General features: G+C 47.0%; 1 protein-coding gene across 13 annotated transcripts in view; it reads left to right on the top strand.

The window, feature by feature from the left end:
- LOC135238676 (receptor-type tyrosine-protein phosphatase kappa-like) overlaps positions 1–25,765 on the top strand; it is a 164,375-nt gene that overhangs the window by 118,729 nt on the left and 19,881 nt on the right. For 9 of the 13 annotated variants that reach the window (XM_064306815.1, XM_064306822.1, XM_064306821.1 and 6 more), the window contains exons 8-17: positions 64–351; positions 1,901–2,010; positions 4,423–4,624; positions 6,548–6,653; positions 7,998–8,271; positions 8,564–8,600; positions 12,469–12,604; positions 16,950–16,979; positions 22,455–22,615; positions 23,487–23,522. In XM_064306815.1, coding sequence (XP_064162885.1) covers positions 64–351; positions 1,901–2,010; positions 4,423–4,624; positions 6,548–6,653; positions 7,998–8,271; positions 8,564–8,600; positions 12,469–12,604; positions 16,950–16,979; positions 22,455–22,615; positions 23,487–23,522 — 1,380 coding nt within the window. The remainder of the gene's footprint in view (positions 1–63; positions 352–1,900; positions 2,011–4,422; positions 4,625–6,547; positions 6,654–7,997; positions 8,272–8,563; positions 8,601–12,468; positions 12,605–16,949; positions 16,980–22,454; positions 22,616–23,486; positions 23,523–25,765) is intronic. The other 4 variants (XM_064306819.1, XM_064306832.1, XM_064306841.1 and 1 more) reach the window with 1 other exon arrangement.

The following is a 25,765-nucleotide window of genomic DNA, read 5'->3' as shown; positions in this document are numbered from 1 at the left end:
CAGTGTCGCTGTAAAAGCTCTATACGAATCAAGTTGAATGGACTTGTTTTGGGGTCCCTGCAGAGCCTATGCGCACCCCTAAGAGTGTGAAGATCGCTGAGACGCAGTCGCGCTTCATCGCTGTCGACTGGGAATCTCTGGGCTACAACATCACCCGCTGCCACACCTTCAACGTCACCATCTGCTACCACTACCACACGAAGTCCGACTGCCTGGACATGGACCCCAAAGCCCCCCGGCATGTGGTGGGGAACCTGCCCCCCAACACCAACGTCACCCTCAAAATGATCCTCACCAACCCAGAGGGGCGCAAGGAGAGCGACGAGGTGGTGATTCAGACGGACGAGGACGGTGAGGGCGCTATATCACTCACACTCCATAGGGACCGTAATAAGAATTCAGACCCCCCCCCCTATGGTAAATGGTAAATGGACTGCATTTATATAGCGCTTTTATCCAAAGCGCTTTTCAATTGATGCCTCTCGCCAGAGCAGTTAGGGGTTAGCTGTCTTAACCCCAGGGCGCGGTTTGAACCGGCAACCCTCCGACTGCCAGACAATCGCTCTTACCTCCTGAGCGATGTCGCCCTATCAGGAATAAGGATTCAGACCCCCCCCCCCCATCAGGAATAAGGAGTCAGACCCCCCCCTCAGGAATAAGGAGCCAGATCCCCCCCCCCCCCATCTGAAATAAGGCGTCAGACCCCAGCCCCCCCACTAGTTTTTGGTTAAACTAGTTGCTCTTGCCCCCATTCTGCAAGCGCTCAGCAGTTCTGCTTCACATGTGAAAGAACGCAGTCCTGATCATGTCTGAGCCTCAGAGTTCCACTCTGATGTCCCCTCAGACGTCACTGCATGTGAAACATCAGCATGAGCTGTGTTAGTTTCCTCCCACAGGCAGGCCTCTTTAAAACCCAATGAGTCTGTTCTAGCTGCCATAAATATATGGCTTGTCGAGTATCTTTGTATGGACCCAATGCATGCTGGGATGTTATTTGTTTAATGAATGCAGCCTCTGCTTGTTGTTCTCATTTGTGCAGGTGTTCATTGCTCATTTACTACCTGTACACACCTGGCCGGTGGTTCTTACATGGCTGATTAATGAGCGGATCACCGAAGCACAGCTGCAGGTGTAACTCAGTACAGAGGTTAAAATCCGCACAAATGTAGGAGACTTTAGTATTTGAAAGATGGTATCATTCACTGCCTGTAAGTGATATGGGAAACCAACCATATCATTTTTATAAAATTGTGTTTTTATAAAAGCGTGTTTCTAAAATCGACACTATAAAACATTACATAAAGGAGTAAAGTGCTAAAGAGAGCGAATAGGGAGGAACGAGGTGCCAGGCAGACTCTGCACAGTGTGGCTCACACCTTTTCTTTCCCTGTTATGGGCTCTGACGACAATTCCTTTTTCATTTATCAAAATAATTCAACGTTACAGCAATGAAACTGTTTAATATTATTAATATATTAAAATATAATAAAAATGTGTAGCCCATGAGGCTGATTTAGCTCCGCCCATGTGGCTGATTTAGCTCCGCCCATGAGGCTGTTTTAGCCCCTCCCATGAGGCTGATTTAGCTCCTCCCATGAGGCTGATTTAGCTCCTCCCACAAAGGCTTATTTGGCCAATCCTTGGCCCGGGAGTGGCAGGCTACTGGCAGGGGGCCATTGGTGTTTGGCTCATGTCTTCTGTCTTATTTCTCGTTTTATTGTTATGGCTAATGAACATCACATGGGGCACAAAGCAAATCTGCTCACAGAAACAGAACGACACCCAGGCCGCCTTAAATCGCCCCGCTGCCGCACCAGTTCAGTGTTTACCCCCCTCTGTCCACCATGGGGTAGTCCTGTTTATGAGCTCACGGCAGATTTTTGGGTGTCTCCTGTCCCAGTTCCCGGCCCCGTGCCCAGCCAGTCCCTGAAGGCCACGTCGTTTGAAGACCGGATATTTCTGCACTGGAAGAAACCTCTGGAACCGAACGGAGCCATCACACAGTATGAGGTAACGAGCTCTGTGCTCATCACACAGTATGAGGTAATGAGCTCTGTGCTCATCACACAGTATGAGGTAACGAGCTCTGTGCTCATCACACAGTATGAGGTAACGAGCTCTGTGCTCATCAGAAGGTATGAGGTAACGAGCTCTGTGCTCATCACACAGTATGAGGTAACGAGCTCTGTGCTCATCACACAGTATGAGGTAACGAGCTCTGTGCTCATCACACAGTATGAGGTAACGAGCTCTGTGCTCATCACAGGGTATGAGGTATGAGGTAACGAGCTCTGTGCTCATCACACAATATGAGGTAACGAGCTCTGTGCTCATCACACAGTATGAGGTAACGAGCTCTGTGCTCATCACACAGTATGAGGTATGAGGTAACGAGCTCTGTGCTCATCACACAATATGAGGTAACGAGCTCTGTGCTCATCACACAGTATGAGGTAACGAGCTCTGTGCTCATCACACAGTATGAGGTAACGAGCTCTGTGCTCATCACACAATATGAGGTAACGAGCTCTGTGCTCATCACACAGTATGAGGTAACGAGCTCTGTGCTCATCACACGGTATGAGGTAACGAGCTCTGTGCTCATCACACAGTATGAGGTAACGAGCTCTGTGCTCATCACACAGTATGAGGTAATGAGCTCTGTGCTCATCACACAGTATGAGGTAACGATCTCTGTGCTCATCAGAAGGTATAAGGTAACGAGCTCTGTGCTCATCACACAATATGAGGTAACGAGCTCTGTGCTCATCACACAATATGAGGTAACGAGCTCTGTGCTCATCACACAGTATGAGGTAACGAGCTCTGTGCTCATCACACAATATGAGGTAACGAGCTCTGTGCTCATCACACAGTATGAGGTATGAGGTAACGAGCTCTGTGCTCATCACACGGTATGAGGTAACAAGCTCTGTGCTCATCACACAGTATGAGGTAACGAGCTCTGTGCTCATCACACAGTATGAGGTAACGAGCTCTGTGCTCATCACACAGTATGAGGTAACGAGCTCTGTGCTCATCAGAAGGTATGAGGTAACGAGCTCTGTGCTCATCACACAGTATGAGGTAACGAGCTCTGTGCTCATCAGAAGGTATGAGGTAACGAGCTCTGTGCTCATCACACAATATGAGGTAACGAGCTCTGTGCTCATCACACAGTATGAGGTAACGAGCTCTGTGCTCATCACACAGTATGAGGTAACGAGCTCTGTGCTCATCACACGGTATGAGGTAACGAGCTGTGTGCTCATCACACAGTATGAGGTAACGAGCTCTGTGCTCATCACACAGTATGAGGTAACGAGCTCTGTGCTCATCACACGGTATGAGGTAACGAGCTCTGTGCTCATCACACGGTATGAGGTAACGAGCTGTGTGCTCATCACACAGTATGAGGTAACGAGCTCTGTGCTCATCACACAGTATGAGGTAACGAGCTCTGTGCTCATCACACGGTATGAGGTAACGAGCTCTGTGCTCATCAGAAGGTATGAGGTAACGAGCTCTGTGCTCATCACACAGTATGAGGTAACGAGCTCTGTGCTCATCACACAGTATGAGGTAACGAGCTCTGTGCTCATCACACAGTATGAGGTAACGAGCTCTGTGCTCATCACACAGTATGAGGTAACGAGCTCTGTGCTCATCACACGGTATGAGGTATGAGGTAACGAGCTCTGTGCTCATCACGCAGTATGAGGTAACGAGCTCTGTGCTCATCACACAGTATGAGGTAACGAGCTCTGTGCTCATCACACAGTATGAGGTAACGAGCTCTGTGCTCATCACACAGTATGAGGTAACGAGCTCTGTGCTCATCACACAGTATGAGGTAACAAGCTCTGTGCTCATCACACAGTATGAGGTAACGAGCTCTGTGCTCATCACACAGTATGAGGTAACAAGCTCTGTGCTTATCACACAATATGAGGTAACGAGCTCTGTGCTCATCACACAGTATGAATGGTAAATGGACTGCATTTATATAGCGCTTTTATCCAAAGCGCTTTACAATTGATGCCTCTCATTCGCCAGAGCAGTTAGGGGATAGGTGTCTTGCTCAAGGACACTTCGACATGCCCAGGGCGGGGTTTGAACCGGCAACCCTCCGACTGCCAGACAATCGGTCTTACCTCCTGAGCTATGTCGCCCGAGCTCTGTGCTCATCACACAGTATGAGGTAACGAGCTCTGTGCTCATCACACAGTATGAGGTAACGAGCTCTATCCACATCGGCACATGAACTGCATGTTGGATGTTTATTCCGGTTTTGATAGAGTGTGTTGGTTGTCTGTTCTGGTTCTGATGGTGTATGTTGTTTGTATGTTCTGGTTCTGATGGTGTATGTTGTTCGTATGTTCTGGTTCTGATTGAGTGTGTTGGGTGATGTTTGTTTTTCAGATCAGTTACAGCAGCATCCGCTCGTTTGACCCCTACGTTCCTCTGCTCCAGCCGTCACTCACTGTGACGCTGCCCTCAAACTCCTCCCACCACATCTTCCCCCAGCTTCACCCGGGCACCACCTACCAGTTCAGCATCCGCGCCAGCACCTCCAAGGGCCCGGGGCCCGCCACCACCCTCAACATCACCACCAACATCTCTGGTAGGGTCTCTGTCTATTCCCCCACCAACATCTCCAGTAGGGTCTCTGTCTATTCCCCCACCAACATCTCCAGTAGGGTCTCTGTCTATTCCCCCACCAACATCTCCAGTAGGGTCTCTGTCTATTCCCCCACTAACATCTTCAGTAGGGTCTCTGTCTATTCCCCCACTAACATCTCCAGTAGGGTCTCTGTCTGTTCCCCCACTAACATCTCCAGTAGGGTCTCTGTCTATTCCCCCACTAACATCTCCAGTAGGGTCTCTGTCTATTCCCCCACTAACATCTCCAGTAGGGTCTCTGTCTGTTCCCCCACTAACATCTCCAGTAGGGTCTCTGTTTATTAACCCCACCAACATCTCCAGTAGGGTCTCTGTCTATTCCCCCACTAACATCTTCAGTAGGGTCTCTGTCTATTCCCCCACTAACATCTCCAGTAGGGTCTCTGTCTGTTCCCCCACCAACATCTCCAGTAGGGTCTCTGTCTATTCCCCCACTAACATCTCCAGTAGGGTCTCTGTCTGTTCCCCCACTAACATCTCCTGTAGGGTCTCTGTCTTTTACGCGGTCAAATCTGTGGCAGGTGGCAGAATGGTGGATGTTCTCTTTCTTGATTTCTTAGACATGCTTCAGGAAGAGTTTGCAGACAGCATGTTCGGCCGTGGTGGAAGTGGCCTGTGTTTATGATGTTTAATGTGTCTGAAATGAGATACAGCAGCAGAAGGAGATGAAAAGTTTGAATGGGGGGGGGGGTAGGGGTGGGGGTAGCACAGCCCTGGTGAGGAGGGCAGGCCTTTGTGCTGATTGGTTAATGGCACATCAAGGCGGTAAATCATATCCATTTGCTTTCAGCTGCTCGTGAGCGCAATGCTTGATATGTGATGTAAGTAATGTGAGTGAGGGAACATAAAATACGGTTTGCCACTTTCTATTTTAAATCTCTTTTTTTCATAGAAAGGAAAAGTGCCCTTTGGTTCTGAAGTCCATTAGAAGACACTTAGCTCGCGCTCAGAAGCAGAAATGAGCTCAACACTCAGGTCTCCGGCTCTCTGTAATACCAGAGAGGGCCCTAATGGCTCTCTCCAGGCCGCGACCCTGCAGCCCACACCGCTTCCTGTTTGTGCTCCCAAACCTGCGCATTACAGCGAAGACTCACCCTTTTCTCTCAAACGCGCATTTTCTTCCTTATGCTTTACTGTGGTAATAATGCATCCCAGAAATAGCATAATTCTCTTAATGTGATTTAAATTGAAGAGGATTTATATATATATAATTAAGGAATGTTCAGCAAAGCTGATCTTCCAGTTTGGCATTGTAATAAATTTCCCCTCAAACATTTCAACAACATCTCATGGTCATCATAAACAGAGACTGCAGTGAACTCTGGGAACTAGGGGTAAGGGGAACAGAAATGTCTGCATGCTCTCTGTCTTTCAAGACAAAGTTTTAAAGAAAAGAACATCACAGTGACAACCTGACTTGCTCTATTGACAGAGGCCAAGTACCAGCACTGTACAGATGATTGATTTTTAAATCTTCAAGATAAGCCACTGAAAGCATGAATATCGATGTACATGTAATTTCATATTAAATTAAACAGAAAAGTTCTTCACTACTGTGTCATCAGGATTAGTATGTCTTGAGTGTTCTTTTTGGTGCATTACCTTATAGAGCATCTTTTCCCTTTTGTGTAATATCTTTGATGGCCAGTTTTGTGTGCAGTTTTGCTGTCTGTGATTGGTCCTCAGTCTGTGTGTCTGAGGCTTTGTGTGTAGTTTCTCTGTCTGTGATTGGTCCTCAGTCTGTGTGTATGAGGCTTTGTGTGTAGTTTCTCTGTCTGTGATTGGTCCTCAGTCTGTGTGTCTGAGGTTTTGTGTGTAGTTTCTCTGTCTGTGATTGGTTCTCAGTCTGTGTGTCTGTCCACAGCTCCTACACTGGAGGAGTATGACGGATTGGAGGCTTTCCTGAACGAGACCGCCACCACCATCACCGTTCTGCTGAAACCCGCCCAGGCCAAGGGTGCTCCCGTCAGGTGAGCCCACTTAAACCTGCTTACACCTGGTTCAGCCTGGTATGGCCCGGTTCGGCTTGGTTCAGCCTGGTTCAGCTTGGTACAGCTTGGTCTGGCCCAGTTCAGCCTGGTACGGCCGGGTTCGGTCTGGTTAGGCCTGGTTTGGCCTGGTACAGGCTGGTTCGGCCCGGTTCGAGCTGGTATCACACTCTACATGCACTGAGCTGGTATCACACACACTGTAAATGCACTGGGCCGGTATCTGGGTATCTCGGAGTTTGGGAACTAGCAGCCCCTTTGGGGAGTCTGAAGGTCCTCATGTGGACCCCACCCTATCAGGATCTGATTGGCCATCTTCCTGATGAGTGAAAGGTTGCGTTTGATGTATCTGGGAGCCCTGGGCGTCTGTAGCACTCTAACACATCCTTGACACTCGCAGCTAAATGAGAAACACAAACAGCCCCTCCCCCGCTCATTATTGATTCTCATCCAGGCTGGAGGAGTGAAATAATTATTTTCTTGGAGCGTCTTTATGCTCCAGGAATATTAAACATGGCTGCTGATGCAGGGGAATCTTTAGGATGCACAGTGCTCAGGTTTGTCCTTGAGCAGCAGAGTTTCTGCTCTGGCCCCTAACTCAATTATATGCATTGCAATGGGACATAAAATATAATATAATGTAATGTTATGGGATTTAATGTAACTGGATATTAGGTCATGTAATGGGAACATAATGAATTGGGATGTAATTAAATGTTATGTAACAGGATTTTAATGGGATGTAATGTAATTTATGTAATGTATAGTTATGTAATGGGATGTATTGTAATAGAATGTAATTCAGTTATGTAATGGGATGTAATGTACTGTTATGTAATGGGATGTGATGTTATGTAATGTGATGTAATATAATTGTATGTAATGGGATGTATTGTAATGGTATGCAATGTATAATTATATAATGTTATTTAATTGGATGTAATGTAAAATCATGTAATGGGATGTAATGTAAAATCATGTAATGTGATGTTATGTAGTGGGATGTAATGTGATGCAATGGGATGTAATGTGATGTTATGTAATGGGATGTAATGTGATGCAATGGGATGTAATGTGATATAATGTGATGTTATGTAATGGGATGTAATGTGATGTTATGTAATGGAATGTAATGGGATGTGATGTTATGTAATGGGATGTAATGGGATGTAATGTGATATAATGTGATTTTATGTAATGTGATGTTTTGTAATGGGATGTAATGTGATGTTATGTAATGGAATGTAATGGGATGTTATGTAATGGAATGTAATGGGATGTGATGTTATGTAATGGGATGTAATGTGATGTTATGTATGTCTGCAGCTCGTACCAGATTGTGGTGGAGGAGCTGAACCCCCACCGGGCACGCCGGGAGGCGGTATCTGGGGACTGTTACCAGGTTCCCGTCTCATACCAGAGCGCCTCCTCTGGTGGCTCGCCGTACTACTTTGCTGCCGAACTGCCACCAAGCAACCTGCCCGAGCCCTCGCCATTCACCGTGGGGGACAACAGGACCTACCACGGCTTCTGGAACCCTCCGCTCGCCCCCAGGAAGAACTACAACATCTACTTCCAGGCTGTCAGCAGTGTGGAGAAGGTCAGCATGTGTGTGTGTGTGTGTGTGTGTATGTGTGCGTGTGTGCATGCTTGTGTGCATTCATGCGTGTGTGTGTGTGTGTGTGTGAGAGAGAGAGAGGAGGAGAGAGAGAGAGAGGAGAGAGAGAGAGAGAGAGAGTGAGAGAGAGAGAGAGTGTGAGAGTGAGAGTGAGAGTGAGAGTGAGAGTGAGAGTGAGAGTGAGAGTGAGAGTGAGAGTGAGAGTGAGAGAGAGAGAGAAGGTACGGGAGCAGCAGTACAGTACTCGTGACTTTCTTTTTCTGTCGTTTTACAGGAGACAAAAACTCAGTGTCTGAGACTTGCAACAAAAGGTACAAAATTTGTCTGTCTGTTGAGCCTTTTCTTTGGTGGCAGAGATGTGTGTGTAATTAGAGGTGTGCTTGTACTGTATGTTGTGTTTTTCTCTTCATTCTTTTCCCGAGCGGCAAACCCCCCCCCCCCCCCCCCCCCCCCCCCCCGGGTCAGAGCACTGCTGTGATAATATGGGAGCTTCTGGTTGTGTTAGTCCCCAGCCAGGGAGGGGGGGGGGGGAGGGGGGCTGTGGATTTAGGCAAAGCCTATTTGTGATGTTTGGGCAGTGAAGTTCCCTGTGCTGCTGTGTGGCTTTAGACTAGCGAACAGAAAGCGCTGGCATCCTGGATTTTCCACAGAGAGAGGGGGGGGGGGGGGCGTTCTCCTGCTCGATTTAGCCTTTATGTGGGCTTTTTAAGTGATTAAGAATTAAGAATGGCCATAAAAACATCATTTCCACAGAAAGTGCTGCTGCTGTGAGGGCAGGAAGCAAACAAAGGCGAAGGCTCATCCAATGAATGACCCCCGTCTGTGTGTCAGTCCCCTCCAATCACAACACCCCAAACTGAATGGCCTTCAGACTGTGTGTGTGTGTGAGAGAGAGATTGTGTGTGTGTGACTATGTGTGTGTGTTTCTGTTTGAGAGAGAGGGAGAGACTATGTGTGTGTGTGAGAGAGAGAGAGAGATTGTGTGTGTGTGTGTGTGTGTGTGTGTGAGGGAGAGACCGTGTGTGTGTGAGAGAGAGAGAGAGAGAGATTGTGTGTGTGTGTGTGTGTGAGGGAGAGACCGTGTGTGTGTGAGAGAGAGAGAGAGAGAGAGAGAGAGAGAGATTGTGTGTGTGTGTGTGTGTGAGGGAGAGACCGTGTGTGTGTGTTTAGTTCACACTACCATTACCATGGTATCCTTCTTTCTGTTCTGCCTTACTGGTCTTTTTCCACAATAACACCTCTTATGCGGTTATAGATGTGTAATAAGAACATTCCCAGTGTGACTCTATGTAGGCATGTTATGACCACATTATTAACATGTATTAACAGTCTCTTTTGTGCGTTTCTTTGATTAACCATTGACCTTCCAGTCAGAGTTTACTGGGGGACATTTGCTGTTTATACAGTTCTCAGATTAAAAGCATACTATGCAGGTTCTCTGTCTTTCATCAAGTTCTTGCACCTTTACCTTTATTTGTTATTCTAAAATGTGTTTGGGACGTTCCTGAGCAGTGGCACTTTTCTCTGTGAGGTGAGGGGAGTAGGTGGCTACAGTCTGTGGTTTGGGATCAGATTTTGAGCAGTGGCACTCTTCTCTGTGAGGGGAGTAGGGGTCTACGGAGTCTGTGGTTTGGGATCAGATTTTGGAGCATTTGTTGTTATAGCTAGCTAGCCGCTGTAATGGCCAAGATGAAGTTTGCCAAGAGGATGAAAACTTTGAGCTGGCTAGCTTTTTGTTGGGCCTGGAAGTAACAGTACCTCTACCTATCCAGCTAGGTTTGCAGACATCTGGTTTTTCATTGGAATGTCCGGTTTTCAAATTTTTTGTACATGGCCGATTTGTGGTCTCGACCGAACAATGTAATGTCCGGTCCAAGTAATTGATGGGGGAAATTTACTAGTAGTTTCAACTGAATTTGCATGTCAGCGACTCGGTCCGGTACTCGGGGGTGAGTGGGCGGGGCTGAAGACAGAGGAGACTTCATTGATTGTAAACAGGCTGAAAAAATCCTGCATAGTATGCCTTTAAAATGCCAAAAAATTTCTGAAACTGTTTAAACAAAGAATGGAGTTTTAGAATCTGTAACTTCTCAAAATGAACATATGTTGGAAATAAAACATTTTTTCAGATACAGTACATGCTCTTCCCAATCGTGGTCCTGTCCCTCTGATGCTGATATTTGCACTGTAGGGGTTTTTGCACCAGATCTTTACAGCTGTAATTAGAGTAACAGGCTCTCCTGACTACTATGGCGCACATGCACCCCGACTTCTCACTGTGACCCCGACTTCTCACTGTGACCCCGACTTCTCTCTGTGACCCCGACTTCTCACTGTGACCCCAACTTCTCACTGTGACCCGACTCCCTCACTGTGACCCCGACTTCTCACTGTGACCCCAACTTCTCACTGTGACCCCAACTCTCTCACTGTGACCCCGACTCTCTCACTGTGACCCCGACTTCTCACTTTGACCCCAACTCTCTCACTGTGACCCGACTCCCTCACTGTGACCCTGACTCTCTCACCTGCTCCCGTGACCCTGTGACCCCGACTCTCTCACTGTGACCCCAACTCGCTCCCTGTGACCCCGACTCCCTCACTGTGACCCCGACTCTCTCACCTGCCCCTGTGACCCCAACTCTCTCACTGTGACCCCGACTCTCTCACTGTGACCCCGAGTCTCTCACTGTGACCCCAACTCTTTCTCTCCTGCTTCATTGAATTTGTGTGGGAGACTTTTGGCTGTGCTGAATAACTGTTTCCATTTACACACAAAGGCCAAACAGGTGCCAGGTCACTAAAGCAATTCAGCCATTCACCATTTCAGCCATTCACCATTTGGTACGAACCCCTTCTACATGTCCTCAGGAAGGAAACTTAATTTTCATTTTAAAGGAGGAAATTTTATTTGTTATCTCTGAAACGGGGTAATCCAATTGTGTCTGAATTCATTCCTGATTTTTTTAAAACAGGAACCTTGGTATTGGTGCTGGGGAGAGGGATTAGCTGGGAGAGGCTGCATTCTAGCATGGCTGAGGAGAGGCTGCATGGTAGCATGGCTGAGGAGAGGGTACATGCTAGCATGGCTGAGGAGAGGCTGCATGCTAGCATGGCTGAGGAGAGGCTGCATGCTAGCATGGCTGAGGAGAGGGTACATGCTAGCATGGCTGAGGAGAGGCTGCATGCTAGCATGGCTGAGGAGAGGCTGCATGCTAGCATGGCTGAGGACAGGCTGCATGCTAGCATGGCTGAGGAGACACACACACAAGCACACATGCACGCACGCACGCACGCACGCACGCAAACACACACACACACGCACACTCACACACACACACACACACAGGCTCTGTGGAGAGGGGGTTTGTAGGGGGTGTATTACTCATGCTGGCAGGTGTCTGTGATGACTGATGCTCCCGTATTTCATGTGTGATGAGCCCAGTAATATGTCTGTGTTACAGCCCTTCTGCACTCGGGTTGGTTTCAGGAACATTTGAGAACATTATATTTCACCATTTAAGCATTCAGAGAGGTTACAGACTCCACAATTCTGTTTAAACAGTTTCAGTAATCTGGTCCTTAGTCTGACAGTGCACAGTACACTGTGTGTGTGTATGTGAGAGAGAGAGAGAGAGATGGAGAGGGAGAAGGAGAGAGAGAGAAAGAGAGTGACTGCCTGTGTTTGCATATAGAAGACAGAACAGAATTTTGTTCTTGTGGCGTGTGTGTTGTGTGCATGCTAGTGCTGTGTGCTGGTGTGTCAATTGTGCTGTGTTTGTTGCTTGTTGTGTGTGTGTGTGTGTGTGTTGTGTGTGGTGGTGCGTGCGTGCATGCGTGTGTGTGCTTGTGTTGTGTGCATTGTGTGTGTGTGTGCGTGTGCGTGGTGTGCTGTGTGTGCTGTGTTTGTGTGCGTGCATGCGTGGTGCTGTGTGTGTGTGTGCTGTGTGCTTGTGTGTGTGTGTTGTGTGTGTGCTTGTGTGCTTGTGTGTGTGTGCGTGGTGTGTGCTTGTGTGTGTGTGGTGTGTGTGCTGTGTGTGTGTGTGTGTGTGTTTGTTGGTGTGTGCGTGCGTGTGTGCTTGTGTGTGTGTGTGTGTGTGTGTGTGCTTGTGTGTGTGTGTGTGTGTGTGTGTGTGTGTGTGTGTGTGTGTGTGTGTGTGTGTGTGTTTGCGCGTGCAGGGGCCACAGAGGAGCCGGAGGTGATCCCTGACCCAGCCAAGCAGACAGACAGGGTGGTGAAGATAGCTGGCATCGGCGCTGGAGCCCTGGTCTTTGTCCTCATCCTCCTCCTCGCGGTCCTGCTGTTCAAGAAGAGGTGAGTCTGAGCATGCTCCAGTCTCTGAGCATGCTCAGTCAGGCATAGCTCCCATCTCTGAGCATGCTCTGTCCAGCACTGCTGCAGTCTCTGAGCATGCTCAGTCCAGCACTGCTGCAGTCTCTGAGCATGCTCAGTCCAGCACAGCTCCAGTCTCTGAGCATGCTCAGTCCAGCACAGCTCCAATCTCTGAGCATACTCAGTGTAGCACTGCTGCAGACTCTGAGCACGCTCAGTCCTACATAGCTTGAGTCACTGAGCATGCTCGGTCCAGCACAGCTACAGTGTCTGAGCATGTTCAGTCCAGCACTGCTGTAGTGTCTGAGCATGCTCTGTGCAGCACTGCTCCAGTCTCTGAGCATGCTCAGTCCAGTACTGCTCCAGTCTCTGAGCATGCTCAGTAGTGTGCTGACTGTAGGTATTGAGTACGTCGCTTTGGATAAAAGCATCTGCTAAATAAATGTAATGTAATGACTAGTGCAGACTCTAGGTATTGATTAGTGTGCAGACTGTGTCTTTTTACAGCATTACATTACATTACACTACATTACAGCATTACATTACAGGCATTTAGCAGACACTCTTATCCAGAGTGATTTACACCACTTTTTACACAGCATTTACATTGCGTCCATTTATACAGCTGGATATACTGGAGCAATGCAGGTTAAGCACCTTGCTCAAGGGTACAATGGCAGTGACCTATTCAGGAATGAACTTTTAGGTTACAAGACCAGATCCTTACCCAATAGACTACACTGTGTATGCTGCACTGGAGCACAGCAGACTGCTCCTAAACGCAGGTTAAACTCACACACTATGCTCCTAAACGCAGTTTAAACTCACACCCTGTGCTCCTAAACGCAGGTTAAACTCACACACTGTGCTCCTAAACGCAGGTTAAACTCACACACTGTGCTCCTAAACACAGGTTAAATTCACACACTGTGCTCCTAAACGCAGGTTGAACTCATACACAGCTGCCTGTGCTCCTAAACGCAGGTTAAACTCACACACTGTGCTCCTAAATGCAGGTTAAACTCACACACAGCAGCCTGTGCTCCTAAACGCAGTTTAAACTCACACTGCAGCCTGTGCTTCTAAACGCAGGTTGAACTCAGGTGATATCGCCTGCCAATATGGCCCTGTAGCAGCTCTTAATTTCACTTTGGATGACCAATGCTGCCACCTATTGGGCATTTATATGCATTACAATTTTTAATTACTGAATGGAGAACCTAATTTATTCTATAGTTTGAATTCAGCATTCTTCCTACAGACATACTACAGACACCGAGTTGTACTTCTACAGGAACAAACACACTACAGACACAAAGCTGTACCTCTAAAGGAACAGAAACATTACAAACACAAGAGTTGTACCTCTACAGGAACAGACATACTACAGACACATGCAGCCCTGCAGGAAAAGACACACTACAGACATAGCACAACAGCCCAATAGGAAGACACACTACAGACATAGCACAACAGCCCAATAGGAACAGACACACTACAGACCGGACTTCACTCCTCACCCTAACACTCTAGGAATGGTAACAAGGACACATAAACAGTGTCAAGATGTAAATCCTACAAGCCAATATACAAACATACTAAAAGTCCAGACATACACAGACACACACACACACAGACACACACACACATATGCACAAACATACACAGACACAGACACACACACACACACACACAAACACGCATACACACACACACACACATATACGCACACACACCATGTCCAGATAAAGCAAGTGGGAGTGCGGAGGAGTTATGGATGGGAATGATGGAGGGATGAAGGTAAAAAAAGGGGATGAAACAGGAGTGTGCATGTAAGTGGAGAGCAGTGCACGGGTGCAGTATGGGTGTTTTAGGGGCCATTAAGTACAATGAACAGCACCTCTGCTGGTGTACTGCTGTCAATCATAGACCGTGTGACCCTGTACAACTCCTCCCCACCCTCCTCCTCCTCCTCCTCTCCCCCTCCTCCTCCCCCCCGTTCTTCTGTCCTCTCTGCTTCCTTGGGCCGCTGCAGGCTGGGTCTGGTGTTTTCTTGGTTAGGGGAAGTAAGATTGACAGAGCTGGGGGACTTTGCAGTGGAAAAACATGTTTGGAGAAATGAAAGATTCCTATAGTCCGCGGTGTGACTCAACTGCCAGTAAACGCTCCTACTTTCATTTTGGCTTTTGAATGCATTTTGAAGCTTCTTAAAGGATTTTCTTCCGTAGATAAATGTTTCCATTGAATGAAAATATACTGTAATCAATGGCCGCTGGAATGGTGTGAGATTTTAAAGGATCTTTTCAACCTGAGAGAACACATGTAGGGATTCTCTGCTTTAGTCCTTTGGTTGTTAATATTGTTCATGGCTTATGCTGGCGGTGTAACAGTAGATTTCTCTAAATGAGATTGTAGCAATTTAATGTGAAAAATCTTCTCTTAAATTATTAATTCCTCCAGATTATGTTGATCTGCAGCTGCAGTTTTGACATAAAATTATTTTTTAAAACATATTACATATCTCACTCTCATCTGTTGCTTTCTGTGTGAAACGGAAGATTTTACGTTTTGTAAGCAGTTTTTTTGTGGTGAGAATAACAATGGACCTGGTTGAAATTCAGTGTTTTTCTAATTTAATTTCCTAAGTTACAATATTCACGGCAGAGGTGACTTTTAACTTTCATTGGTTTCCTAGTTTGGAATTTCTTATTTAAGAAACCCGTCCATCACTCCATGCTGAATGGTAATCTCATCACAGAGTAATCATTTTGAATGGCTTCGAGTGACTGTTTGAATGATTGAATTCTGAAATATGACAAAATAATGTAGCAGTGCGGCTGGAATTATGCTGTCATTCAAACTCAGGTGTGACGGGGAAGTGACCGTGAAGCGAAGGTACGGGGAAGTATCCACAGCTCAGTCTCAATGATCTGCTCATAAACTGAGTTATTTTTATCAGTCTGTAGTAAACACTGGAAAAGGTGATGAACCGTTGATGCATTAAATATTAATCTGTCTCACTGCCAAAGCACATTTGGGACAAAATGAGAACAGTTTTTTTGGATTCTTCCGATTGTTTCTCCCTGCATAGAGCAAATACAGCAGTTTCCTGGTACAAAAGGAAATATTACTGTATTTCCATAATCCTATATCTCCCCACCTTTCAAACAGCCAGTGTGCTCATAGTATGGCATCATGAGAGGGACAAACAGGTGCAGTTTGTGCTGATAGTTTCAGTGCTTCTCTGTGCAGGTGCTGATGTGAACTCATGTGTGAACTGATGTTTGTGAAACGTGGAGCAGGGAGATCTACGCCCCCCCCCCCTCAGCGTTTGGGTGTCTGTGCTGATGGTTTCGATGGTGCTGTTGCCTGACCCCCCCTCCTCCCCCCCCCCCCCCAGCGTTTGGGTGTCTGTGCTGATCGGTTTCGATGGTACAGTTGGCTGACCCCCCCCCCCCCGCGTTGGTGTCTTGCTGATGTTCGTGGTGCTGTTGCTGACCCCAGCGTTTGGGTGTCTGTGCTGATGGTTTCGATGGCGCTGTTGGCTGATCCCCCCCCCCCCCCCCACAGCGTTTGGGTGTCTGTGCTGCTGGTTTCGATGGTGCTGTTGGTGCCTGTTTATCACCTGTTTAAATGTTCCATTTGTTCCTTCGGTCTCCATGATCGCTACAGCGGGGCCAGTTAATTCCTACCTGTGTGCTGCTCGAGTGTAAATGCCAACACAGAACTGCACAATTACACTGCGTTTCTGAGTGAACATGCACACAATCACCAGCTCTGTGGAGTGACATGGTTTTCTATCCTTAAAAACAAATGTGATGTGTTTTCTAACAATAAAATGAATACAGCTGAAGATACTGCATCTTTAAAATGTGCTATTCAAGCCCTGTATGTTCCAGCTGGAAACGTTTGTCATTAATGCCTGCCCTGGTTCAGAATTTTATTCTTGCACCATATGCATATTTTATGTACATTAACAAATACATTAAAGATCAGGGGATGTTGCAGAGTTACTAAGCATAGAATTGACTTTGAAATACATCCCACCAATTTTCCATTAAATAACAGACAATCACAATTCACTCAGTTAAAAAGTATTTTATATAACTTATTGCATGTCATATTTCAGCGATTTTATGTAAAAACTGAGGCCAAAGCAATAAGCTCTAACTGCATGTTACTCACTATTTAGAAATGGACTGTAATGCTAAATGCTAACCACAACACAAATCATGCAAAGTTGAATTCTTCTCTGCTTTCTGTTGATATAATGGACTCACACAATCCATTCACCAGTCTCTTTATTCTGCTGCCCCCTGCTGGCCAGGAGGACCCACTATTCCTACTCCTATTACCTGTAAGTAAAACACACGGCACCTTGTCTTCAGGAGATTTGTAGTGTTTTAAAGATGCAGTATCCTTTTTTCAATTAAAAAGCAACACATCATTCAGATCATCTGCAAAAGTCTCATACACTCAGCAGATCCAAACAGAAGCTGCAAGTGGTGTTTGAAAAAAGAATGCTGCACTTGCGTTATGTGTGTGTGTGTGTGTATGTGTGTGTGTACATGTATGTGTGTGTGCATGTGTGTGTTTGTGTGTGTGTGTATGTGTGTTTGTGTGTGTGCATGTGTGTGTGCATATGTGTGGTTGTGTGTGTGCGTGTGTGTGCGTGTGTTTGTGTCTGTGCATGTGTGTATGTGTGTTTATGTGTGTGTGTGTGTGTGTTTGTGTGTGTGCATGTGTGTTTGTGTGTGTGTGTGTGTGTGCATGTGTGTATGTGTGTTTTTGTGTGCATGTGTGTGTGTGTGTTTGTGGGGGGTGTGCTTGTGTGTGTGTGGGGGGGGGGTGTTTGTGTGTTTGTGAGTGTGTGTGTTTGTGTGCTCATGTGTTCATTCATCCATTTAACCGCTTTTCTAAAGAAACAGTGTGAAGGCAAAAGATATGTTTTTCTGAAGGTTATTGGTCACAGTTGGCCTTTCATAAGCATGGGCTTGAAGTGATGAAGAGGAGGGCACGGAGGCCTAGATATCAGTAATGAAGAGGAGGGCCGGAGGCTTAGATCTCAGTGATGAAGAGGAGGGCCGGAGGCTTAGATCTCAGTGATGAAGAGGTGGGCCGGAGCCTGAGATATCTGTGATGAAGAGGAGGGCTGGAGGCTTAGATATCAGTGATGAAGAGGAGGGCCGGAGGCTTAGATATCAGTGATGAAGAGGAGGGCCAGAGGCTTAGCTATCAGTGATGAAGAGGAGGGCTGGAGGCTTAGATATCAGTGATGAAGAGGAGGGCCGGAGGCTTAGATATCAGTGATGAAGAGGAGGGCTGGAGGCTTAGATATCAGTGATGAAGAGGAGGGCTGGAGGCTTAGATATCAGTGATGAAGAGGAGGGCTGGAGGCTTAGATATCAGTGATGAAGAGGAGAGCTGGAGGCTTAGATATCAGTGATGAAGAGGAGGGCTGGAGGCTTAGATATCAGTGATGAAGAGGAGGGCTGGAGGCTTGCTTCCTTTCTCATGCTGCATTCATATCCCTCCACTCAGATCTGTTTCTCTGAGCCAGCTGCTCTCCACACTGAAGCGCTTCCAGAACATTCTGCATAAGCATTGAGCGCTAAAGCCATTCAACAATAACCACAGAGCATTTTCACTCTCGCCCATGAGCTGCTTCCTAACTGCCCATTTCAGGACAGAATAGTTGAAATGAAGACCGTAAATGGGGTATAATATACTATATATATATAATGTAACTTTCTCCCAATACTTTATTCTGTTGTTTTAGTGTTTCTGTGCAGTTATTAGATGCGTGTTTATCCCAGCGAGTTTTAAAAGCTATGATAAATTAGCCTTAGACAAAATAGCCCATGACAAAATATCTTTTCTGAAGACAATTAAAAAGCACTTATTTTCAGCTGTGGGGCTGTAGGAATGAAGAGCTAGTTTTGGGAGGCGAGTGGTTTGAGGATGATTATTTCTGCGGCTCACGTTGCAGTGTCTCTGTTAATAGCTCATTTACATGCCCTGATAGGGGGGAATGCCCCATCAGCAGATAATTGCTTTTGTAATTTCACAATTAGCGCTGTCCCCCCGCTGAACGCCCATCTGTCTGCACATGGACCGGCGGGTTTTTAACCCCTGTATCGTCTCTGAGGAGACCCTGCTTTTTCTGAGCTGCACAGCAGGCCCTGCCCTGTGCTGCAGTGCTACACACAGGCCACTGAGTGGTCCTGCCCTGCGCTGTGCTGCAGTGCTGCGTACAGGCCACTGAGCAGTCCTGCCCTGTGCTGCAGTGCTACGCACAGGCCACTGAGTGGTCCTGCCCTGCACTGAGCAGTCCTGCGCTGTGCTGCAGTGCTGCGTACAGGCCACTGAGCAGTCCTGCCCTGTGCTGCAGTGCTACGCACAGGCCACTGAGTGGTCCTGCCCTGTGCTGCAGTGCTACACACAGGCCACTGAGCAGTCCTGCCCTGTGCTGAGCAGTCCTGCCCTGTGCTGCAGTGCTACGCACAGGCCACTGAGCAGTCCTGCCCTGTGCTGCAGTGCTACACACAGGCCACTGAGCAGTCCTGCCCTGTGCTGCAGTGCTGCGCACAGGCCACTGAGCAGTCCTGCCCTGTGCTGCAGTGCTACGCACAGGCCACTGAGTGGTCCTGCCCTGCACTGAGCAGTCCTGCGCTGTGCTGCAGTGCTGCGTACAGGCCACTGAGCAGTCCTGCCCTGCACTGAGCAGTCCTGCGCTGTGCTGCAGTGCTGCGTACAGGCCACTGAGCAGTCCTGCCCTGTGCTGCAGTGCTACGCACAGGCCACTGAGTGGTCCTGCCCTGTGCTGCAGTGCTACACACAGGCCACTGAGCAGTCCTGCCCTGTGCTGAGCAGTCCTGCCCTGTGCTGCAGTGCTACGCACAGGCCACTGAGCAGTCCTGCCCTGTGCTGCAGTGCTACACACAGGCCACTGAGCAGTCCTGCCCTGTGCTGCAGTGCTACGCACAGGCCACTGAGCAGTCCTGCCCTGTGCTGCAGTGCTACGCACAGGCCACTGAGCGGTCCTGCCCTGTGCTGAGCAGTCCTGCCCTGTGCTGCAGTGCTACGCACAGGCCACTGAGCAGTCCTGCCCTGTGCTGCAGTGCTATGCACAGGCCCATTCTCACTCAAAATAAAAGGCTCCTGTTCAGCTCACTGTGACAAGCCTGGCCCTTAAATTTCCATAGTGTTATCATAGAGGTTTAGCTGCACTCTCTCAGAATAGAAGCAGGAGCCCTAGAGTCACCCAGGAGAAAATGATAGCAGCACAGTTTGATTAAAGAAATGCTCAGCCTCGCACCATTACAGCACCCAGCTTCACCTCATACCATTACAGCACCCAGCTTCACCTCATACCATTACAGCACCCAGCTTCACCTCGTACCATTACAGCACCCAGTTACAGCACCCAGCTTCACCTCATACCATTACAGCACCCAGCTTCACCTCGTACCATTACAGCACCCAGTTACAGCACCCAGCTTCACCTGGTACCATTACAGCACCCAGCTTCATCTCATACCATTACAGCACCCAGCTTCACCTCGTACCATTACAGCACCCAGCTTCACCTCGTACCATTACAGCACCCAGTTACAGCACCCAGCTTCACCTCATACCATTACAGCACCCAGCTTCACCTGGTACCATTACAGCACCCAGTTACAGCACCCAGCTTCACCTGGTACCATTACAGCACCCAGCTTCACCTCATACCATTACAGCACCCAGCTTCACCTCGTACCATTACAGCACCCAGTTACAGCACCCAGCTTCACCTCATACCATTACAGCACCCAGTTACAGCACCCAGCTTCACCTGGTACCATTACAGCACCCAGTTACAGCACCCAGCTTCACCTCATACCATTACAGCTCCCAGCTTCACCTCATACCATTACAGCACCCAGCTTCACCTGGTACCATTACAGCACCCAGTTACAGCACCCAGCTTCACCTATACCATTACAGCACCCATTACAGCACCCAGTTACAGCACCCAGCTTCACTCATACCATTACAGCTCCAGCTTCACCTCTACCATTACAGCACCCAGCTTCACCTCATACCATTACAGCACCCAGTTACAGCACCCAGCTTCACCTCATACCATTACAGCACCAGCTCACTCGTACCATTACAGCACCAGTTACAGCACCCAGCTTCACCTCATACCATTACAGCACCCAGTTACAGCACCCAGCTTCACCTGGTACCATTACAGCACCCAGTTACAGCACCCAGCTTCACCTCATACCATTACAGCTCCCAGCTTCACCTCATACCATTACAGCACCCAGCTTCACCTGGTACCATTACAGCACCCAGTTACAGCACCCAGCTTCACCTCATACCATTACAGCACCCATTACAGCACCCAGTTACAGCACCCAGCTTCACCTCATACCATTACAGCTCCCAGCTTCACCTCCTACCATTACAGCACCCAGCTTCACCTCATACCATTACAGCACCCAGTTACAGCACCCAGCTTCACCTCATACCATTACAGCACCCATTACAGCACCAGTTACAGCACCCAGCTTCACCTCATACCATTACAGCTCCCAGCTTCACCTCTACCATTACAGCACCCAGCTTCACCTCATACCATTACAGCACCCAGTTACAGCACCAGCTTCACCTCATACCATTACAGCACCCATTACAGCACCCAGTTACAGCACCCAGCTTCACCTCATACCATTACAGCACCCAGCTTCACCTCGTACCATTACAGCACCCAGTTACAGCACCCAGCTTCACCTCATACCATTACAGCACCCAGCTTCACCTCGTACCATTACAGCACCCAGTTACAGCACCCAGCTTCACCTGGTACCATTACAGCACCCAGCTTCACCTCATACCATTACAGCACTCAGCTTCACCTCCTACCATTACAGCACCCAGTTACAGCACCCAGCTTCACCTCATACCATTACAGCACCCAGCTTCACCTCATACCATTACAGCACCCAGTTACAGCACCCAGCTTCACCTCATACCATTACATCTCCCAGTTACAGCACCCAGCTTCACCTGGTACCATTACAGCACCCAGCTTCACTCTACTGGTACTCTCACCCATAGTGCAGGAGGAGGACACGCGGAGCTGGAAAATGAATCTGCTTCATTTCTGTCCCAATTCAGCCATTTTGTTTCTGAGTATGAGTATGGGATTTGTACCACCTTCAGAGGGAACGGAGCACTGTTTCAAGTGCAGAGGACTTTAGTCTTGTTACTTTGAGAAGGTGGCACCTGATAACCTGTGAAATGGCTTCATGTGGGGTTGTGCACTGTGACGTGATTCAGGGGATCGAGCAGCTGCAGATTTTCTTGAAAAGTCTGAAATTACAGTATTTATTAATTTAGAAGATACTCCTGAAAGAGTTTAGAATTTTAACATGCAATTTTAATGTAAAAGCAGTGTTGAGGCAGTTGGATGTTTGCTCGAGCAGTTTGGGTTAAGTACTTTGCTTCAGGGAACAAGAGCAGTGCCCCATCTGGGAATCAAACCCACAACCTCTGAGTTATATGCCCACCTCCCTAACCACTGTAGTACAGTGCCGCATTCATAAACAATAACAAACACCTGCAGAGAGGAAACTGCTTCAGGGTCCCTTGTGTGAAGGGTCATCTGGGGTGAAGGGTCACACCTGCTTTGAAGGGTGATCTGGGGTGCAGGGTCACCTGGGGTGCAGGGCCACCTGGGGTGCAGGGTCACCTGGGGTGCAGGGTCACCTGGGGTGGTGTTGATGCTGCGATGGGGACGTTTCTGTTGGCTGAAAGTGCGTCTCTGTCTCTTCGGCAGGAAACTTGCTAAGAAGCGCAAGGACGCCATTGGCGGAGCCCGGCAGGAGATGACCCACATGGTGAACTCTTTGGACGGCAGCGGTGCCGACCCAAGCACGGTCCACGCGGAGGAGCCTCACTCCGTCACCTTCATGGACTCACACAGCTTCTCCAACAGAAGTGAGTGCCGTCCAATCAGGGACCAGCTACGGGCCAGCGCTGGGAGGAGAGAGAGAGAGAGATGGACAGACAAAACCAGATTGTAAACTGAGAGTTTTTATTAAATGACCTCTGATTGCTTTAATCTGTACAAGATGATTCATTCCAGGAAAAAGAATCATCTTGTACAGATTAAAGCAGTCAGAGGTCATTTTATAGCAGTTGGAATGCAGTTCATTGGTTACCAACAAGGTGTATTTTGAACTATCTTATAAATATTTTATAAATAATTGTTTATTTAAAAGTTTATTTCTGAATCACTTTTGTTAATACTGGTGCTTCAATTCAGAAATGACTCCTTTCATTTATTATGAATGCCATTATATTTCTGAAGACAATGTTTTAATTTTTAATTAAGTATATCTGTTTTGCTACTTTGGTCTTTTTAAAAACTTTATTTTAAAAAAGTAACTTTGCACTTTACGTTTACACTTTGCAGACGCACCACTACTCCAAAGCCAATATGTAATACAATATATAGTGTAGTACAAAAAAGGCCTAATATCTGTATAATATCTGTCATTAACTTACTGCGGAGAAATTGCTCAGAAAACCAGTTAAATCTCATTTTAATGCATAATGTCTGCGCAAATGTTCATTAGTAGAGGACTCAGAATGTTAGGAGGTGATTGGTATGCTTGTCATGATTTTTGCAGAGAAAGTAATTCTGTGTGATGTGTTTTATTTGATTTAATGACGATGTGCACATTAGTGGACTGATTAGTCATCAGAATGTGACAAGCCTTAAAGCTGGTAATGGCTGCATCTGGCTTATAGAAGATGACCTCACATGGTTACAGGAAATGACCTCACATGCTTAATTTTCCCACAGTGCCCAGTGATCCTCTTGTGCCGACTGCTGTGCTAGGTGAGGACATAGTCATGGGTCATCAGACCCTGAATTTCCCAGCATGCCTTGTTTTTGTTAGTTTGTTAGCCATGTAGCACGCCATTGTCTTATTGTTTGAGCCATTTATGTACACATAGGTCCAGTGAGTCTATTATGAAGTGTAACCTAGAGCTGCATAAGACACTTTCACACCTTAAGTGTGGAGCAGAAATAGTGATTCTGAAATGCTGGCATTTCCAACTGGCCCCAGTTCACCCCAGCAACACAGGGTATAAAAACATCAGTAAAAGTCCTGTCATATTGAAGCAGGGAAAAACCTACAGTCACACGTGTGTGATGGTCTCTCCTGCAGGAAATTAGGGGTCTCAGAGCTCTGCTGGGTTATAAGGTGGGTTTAGTTACCAGGTGTAGTACAGTATTAAACAGCCTGGTGTGGAAACTGCATGGGCGTGTATTTATACAGCAGGGTGGACGTTTAAACATTTTTGGGTTTTTAAAAAGCACAGGAGGGATATTTAAAGAGCACAGGTTTGTATTTGAGCAGCACAGGTGAGTTTAAGCAGAAGTTTTAAGAAGAGCAATGCTGTTCTGAGCATCTCTAGTATACTGCCTCAAGCAGGAATTCTTATTGAATTCTTTAGTTTAAAAGTTTGTACGGAACTGTTCCAGAGCTCCACAGGGAGATTAGCTGAGCTGGAGCAGATAAGTTAATTTCTCTGATTTCATTTGGGGTCACCAGGAATCAGAAGTGCACTTGGTTGTTGTATCATGTTTCTTTGTGTTGGGTTATGCTTGGTTGTGTTGGGTTGTGTTGTGATGTGTTTTTTTGTGTTGGGTTATGTTTGGTTGGGTTGGGTTGTGTTGTGATGTGTTTTTTTTGTGTTGGGTTATGTTGGGTTATGTTTGGTTGTGTTGTGATGCGTTTCTTTGTGTTTTGTTGTGATGTGGCGTGCTTCTTTGTGACTGGGTTGTGTTGGGTGACATTGGGTTGTGCTGGCTTGCGTGTTTGATTGTGCTGGGTTGTGTTGATTTGTGTGGGGCTGCATTGGGTTTTGTTGGGTTTTGTTTGATTGTGTTAGGTTGTACTTGGTTGTGTTGCGTTGGGTTGTGATGTGGTCTTGTGGTTCATCCTTCTCTCTTTGCTTTTGAATCTGAGAAAATGGTTTAATCTCCACTGTCCCCCACTCTGTTCTGTTCCTTTTAATAATGCTGTTTCTGTGAGCTTGTTATGATGCTGTTTCTGTGAGCTCATTATGATGCTGTTTCTGTGAGCTCATTATGATGCTGTTTCTGTGAACTCGTTATGGTGCTGTTTCTCTGAGCTCATTATGGTGCTGTTTCAGTGAGCTGGTTATGGTGCTGTTTCTGTGAGCTCATTATGATGCTGTTTCTGTGAGCTCATTACAGTGCTGCTTCTGTGAGCTCGTTATATTGCTGTTTCTGTGAGCTCGTTATAATGCTGTTTCTGTGAGCTCGTTATAGTGCTGTTTGTGAGCTCGTTATGGTGCTGTTTGTGAACTCGTTATGATGCTGTTTCTCTGAGCTTGTTATAGTGCTGTTTCTCTGGGATCATTATGATGCTGTTTCTGTGAGCTCGTTATAGTGCTGTTTCTCTGAGCTCATTATGATGCTGTTTCTGTGAGGTCGTTATATTGCTGTTTCTGTGAGCTCATGATGATGCTGTTTCTGTGAGCTCATTATGGTGCTGTTTCTGTGTGCTCGTTATAGTGCTGTTTCTGTGAGCTCGTTATAGTGCTGTTTCTGTGAGCTCGTTATATTGCTGTTTCTCTGAGCTCATTATGATGCTGTTTCTGAGAACTCGTTATGGTGCTGTTTCTGTGAGCTGGTTATAGTGCTGTTTCTCTGAGCTCGTTATGGTGCTGTTTCTGTGAGCTTTGTTATAGTTCTGTTTATGTGAGCTCATTATGATGCTGTTTCTGTGAGCTCATTATGATGCTGTTTCTCTGAGCTCATTATGATGCTGTTTCTGTGAACTCGTTATGGTGCTGTTTCTCTGAGCTCGTTATAGTGCTGTTTCTCTGAGCTCGTTATGATGCTGTTTCTGTGAGCTCGTTATATTGCTGTTTCTGTGAGCTCATTATGATGCTGTTTCTGTGAGCTCGTTATGGTGCTGTTTCTGTGAGCTCGTTATAGTGCTGTTTCTGTGAGCTTGTTATAGTGCTGTTTCTGTGAGCTCATTATGATGCTGTTTCTCTGAGCTCATTATGATGCTGTTTCTGTGAGCTCATTATGGTGCTGAT

The sequence above is a fragment of the Anguilla rostrata genome, chromosome 1, assembly GCF_018555375.3.
Source record: "Anguilla rostrata isolate EN2019 chromosome 1, ASM1855537v3, whole genome shotgun sequence".
Classification (NCBI taxonomy): domain Eukaryota; kingdom Metazoa; phylum Chordata; class Actinopteri; order Anguilliformes; family Anguillidae; genus Anguilla; species Anguilla rostrata.
The sequence above is the reverse complement of the archived record's forward strand: the minus strand, read 5'-3'. Positions and strand labels throughout refer to the sequence as shown.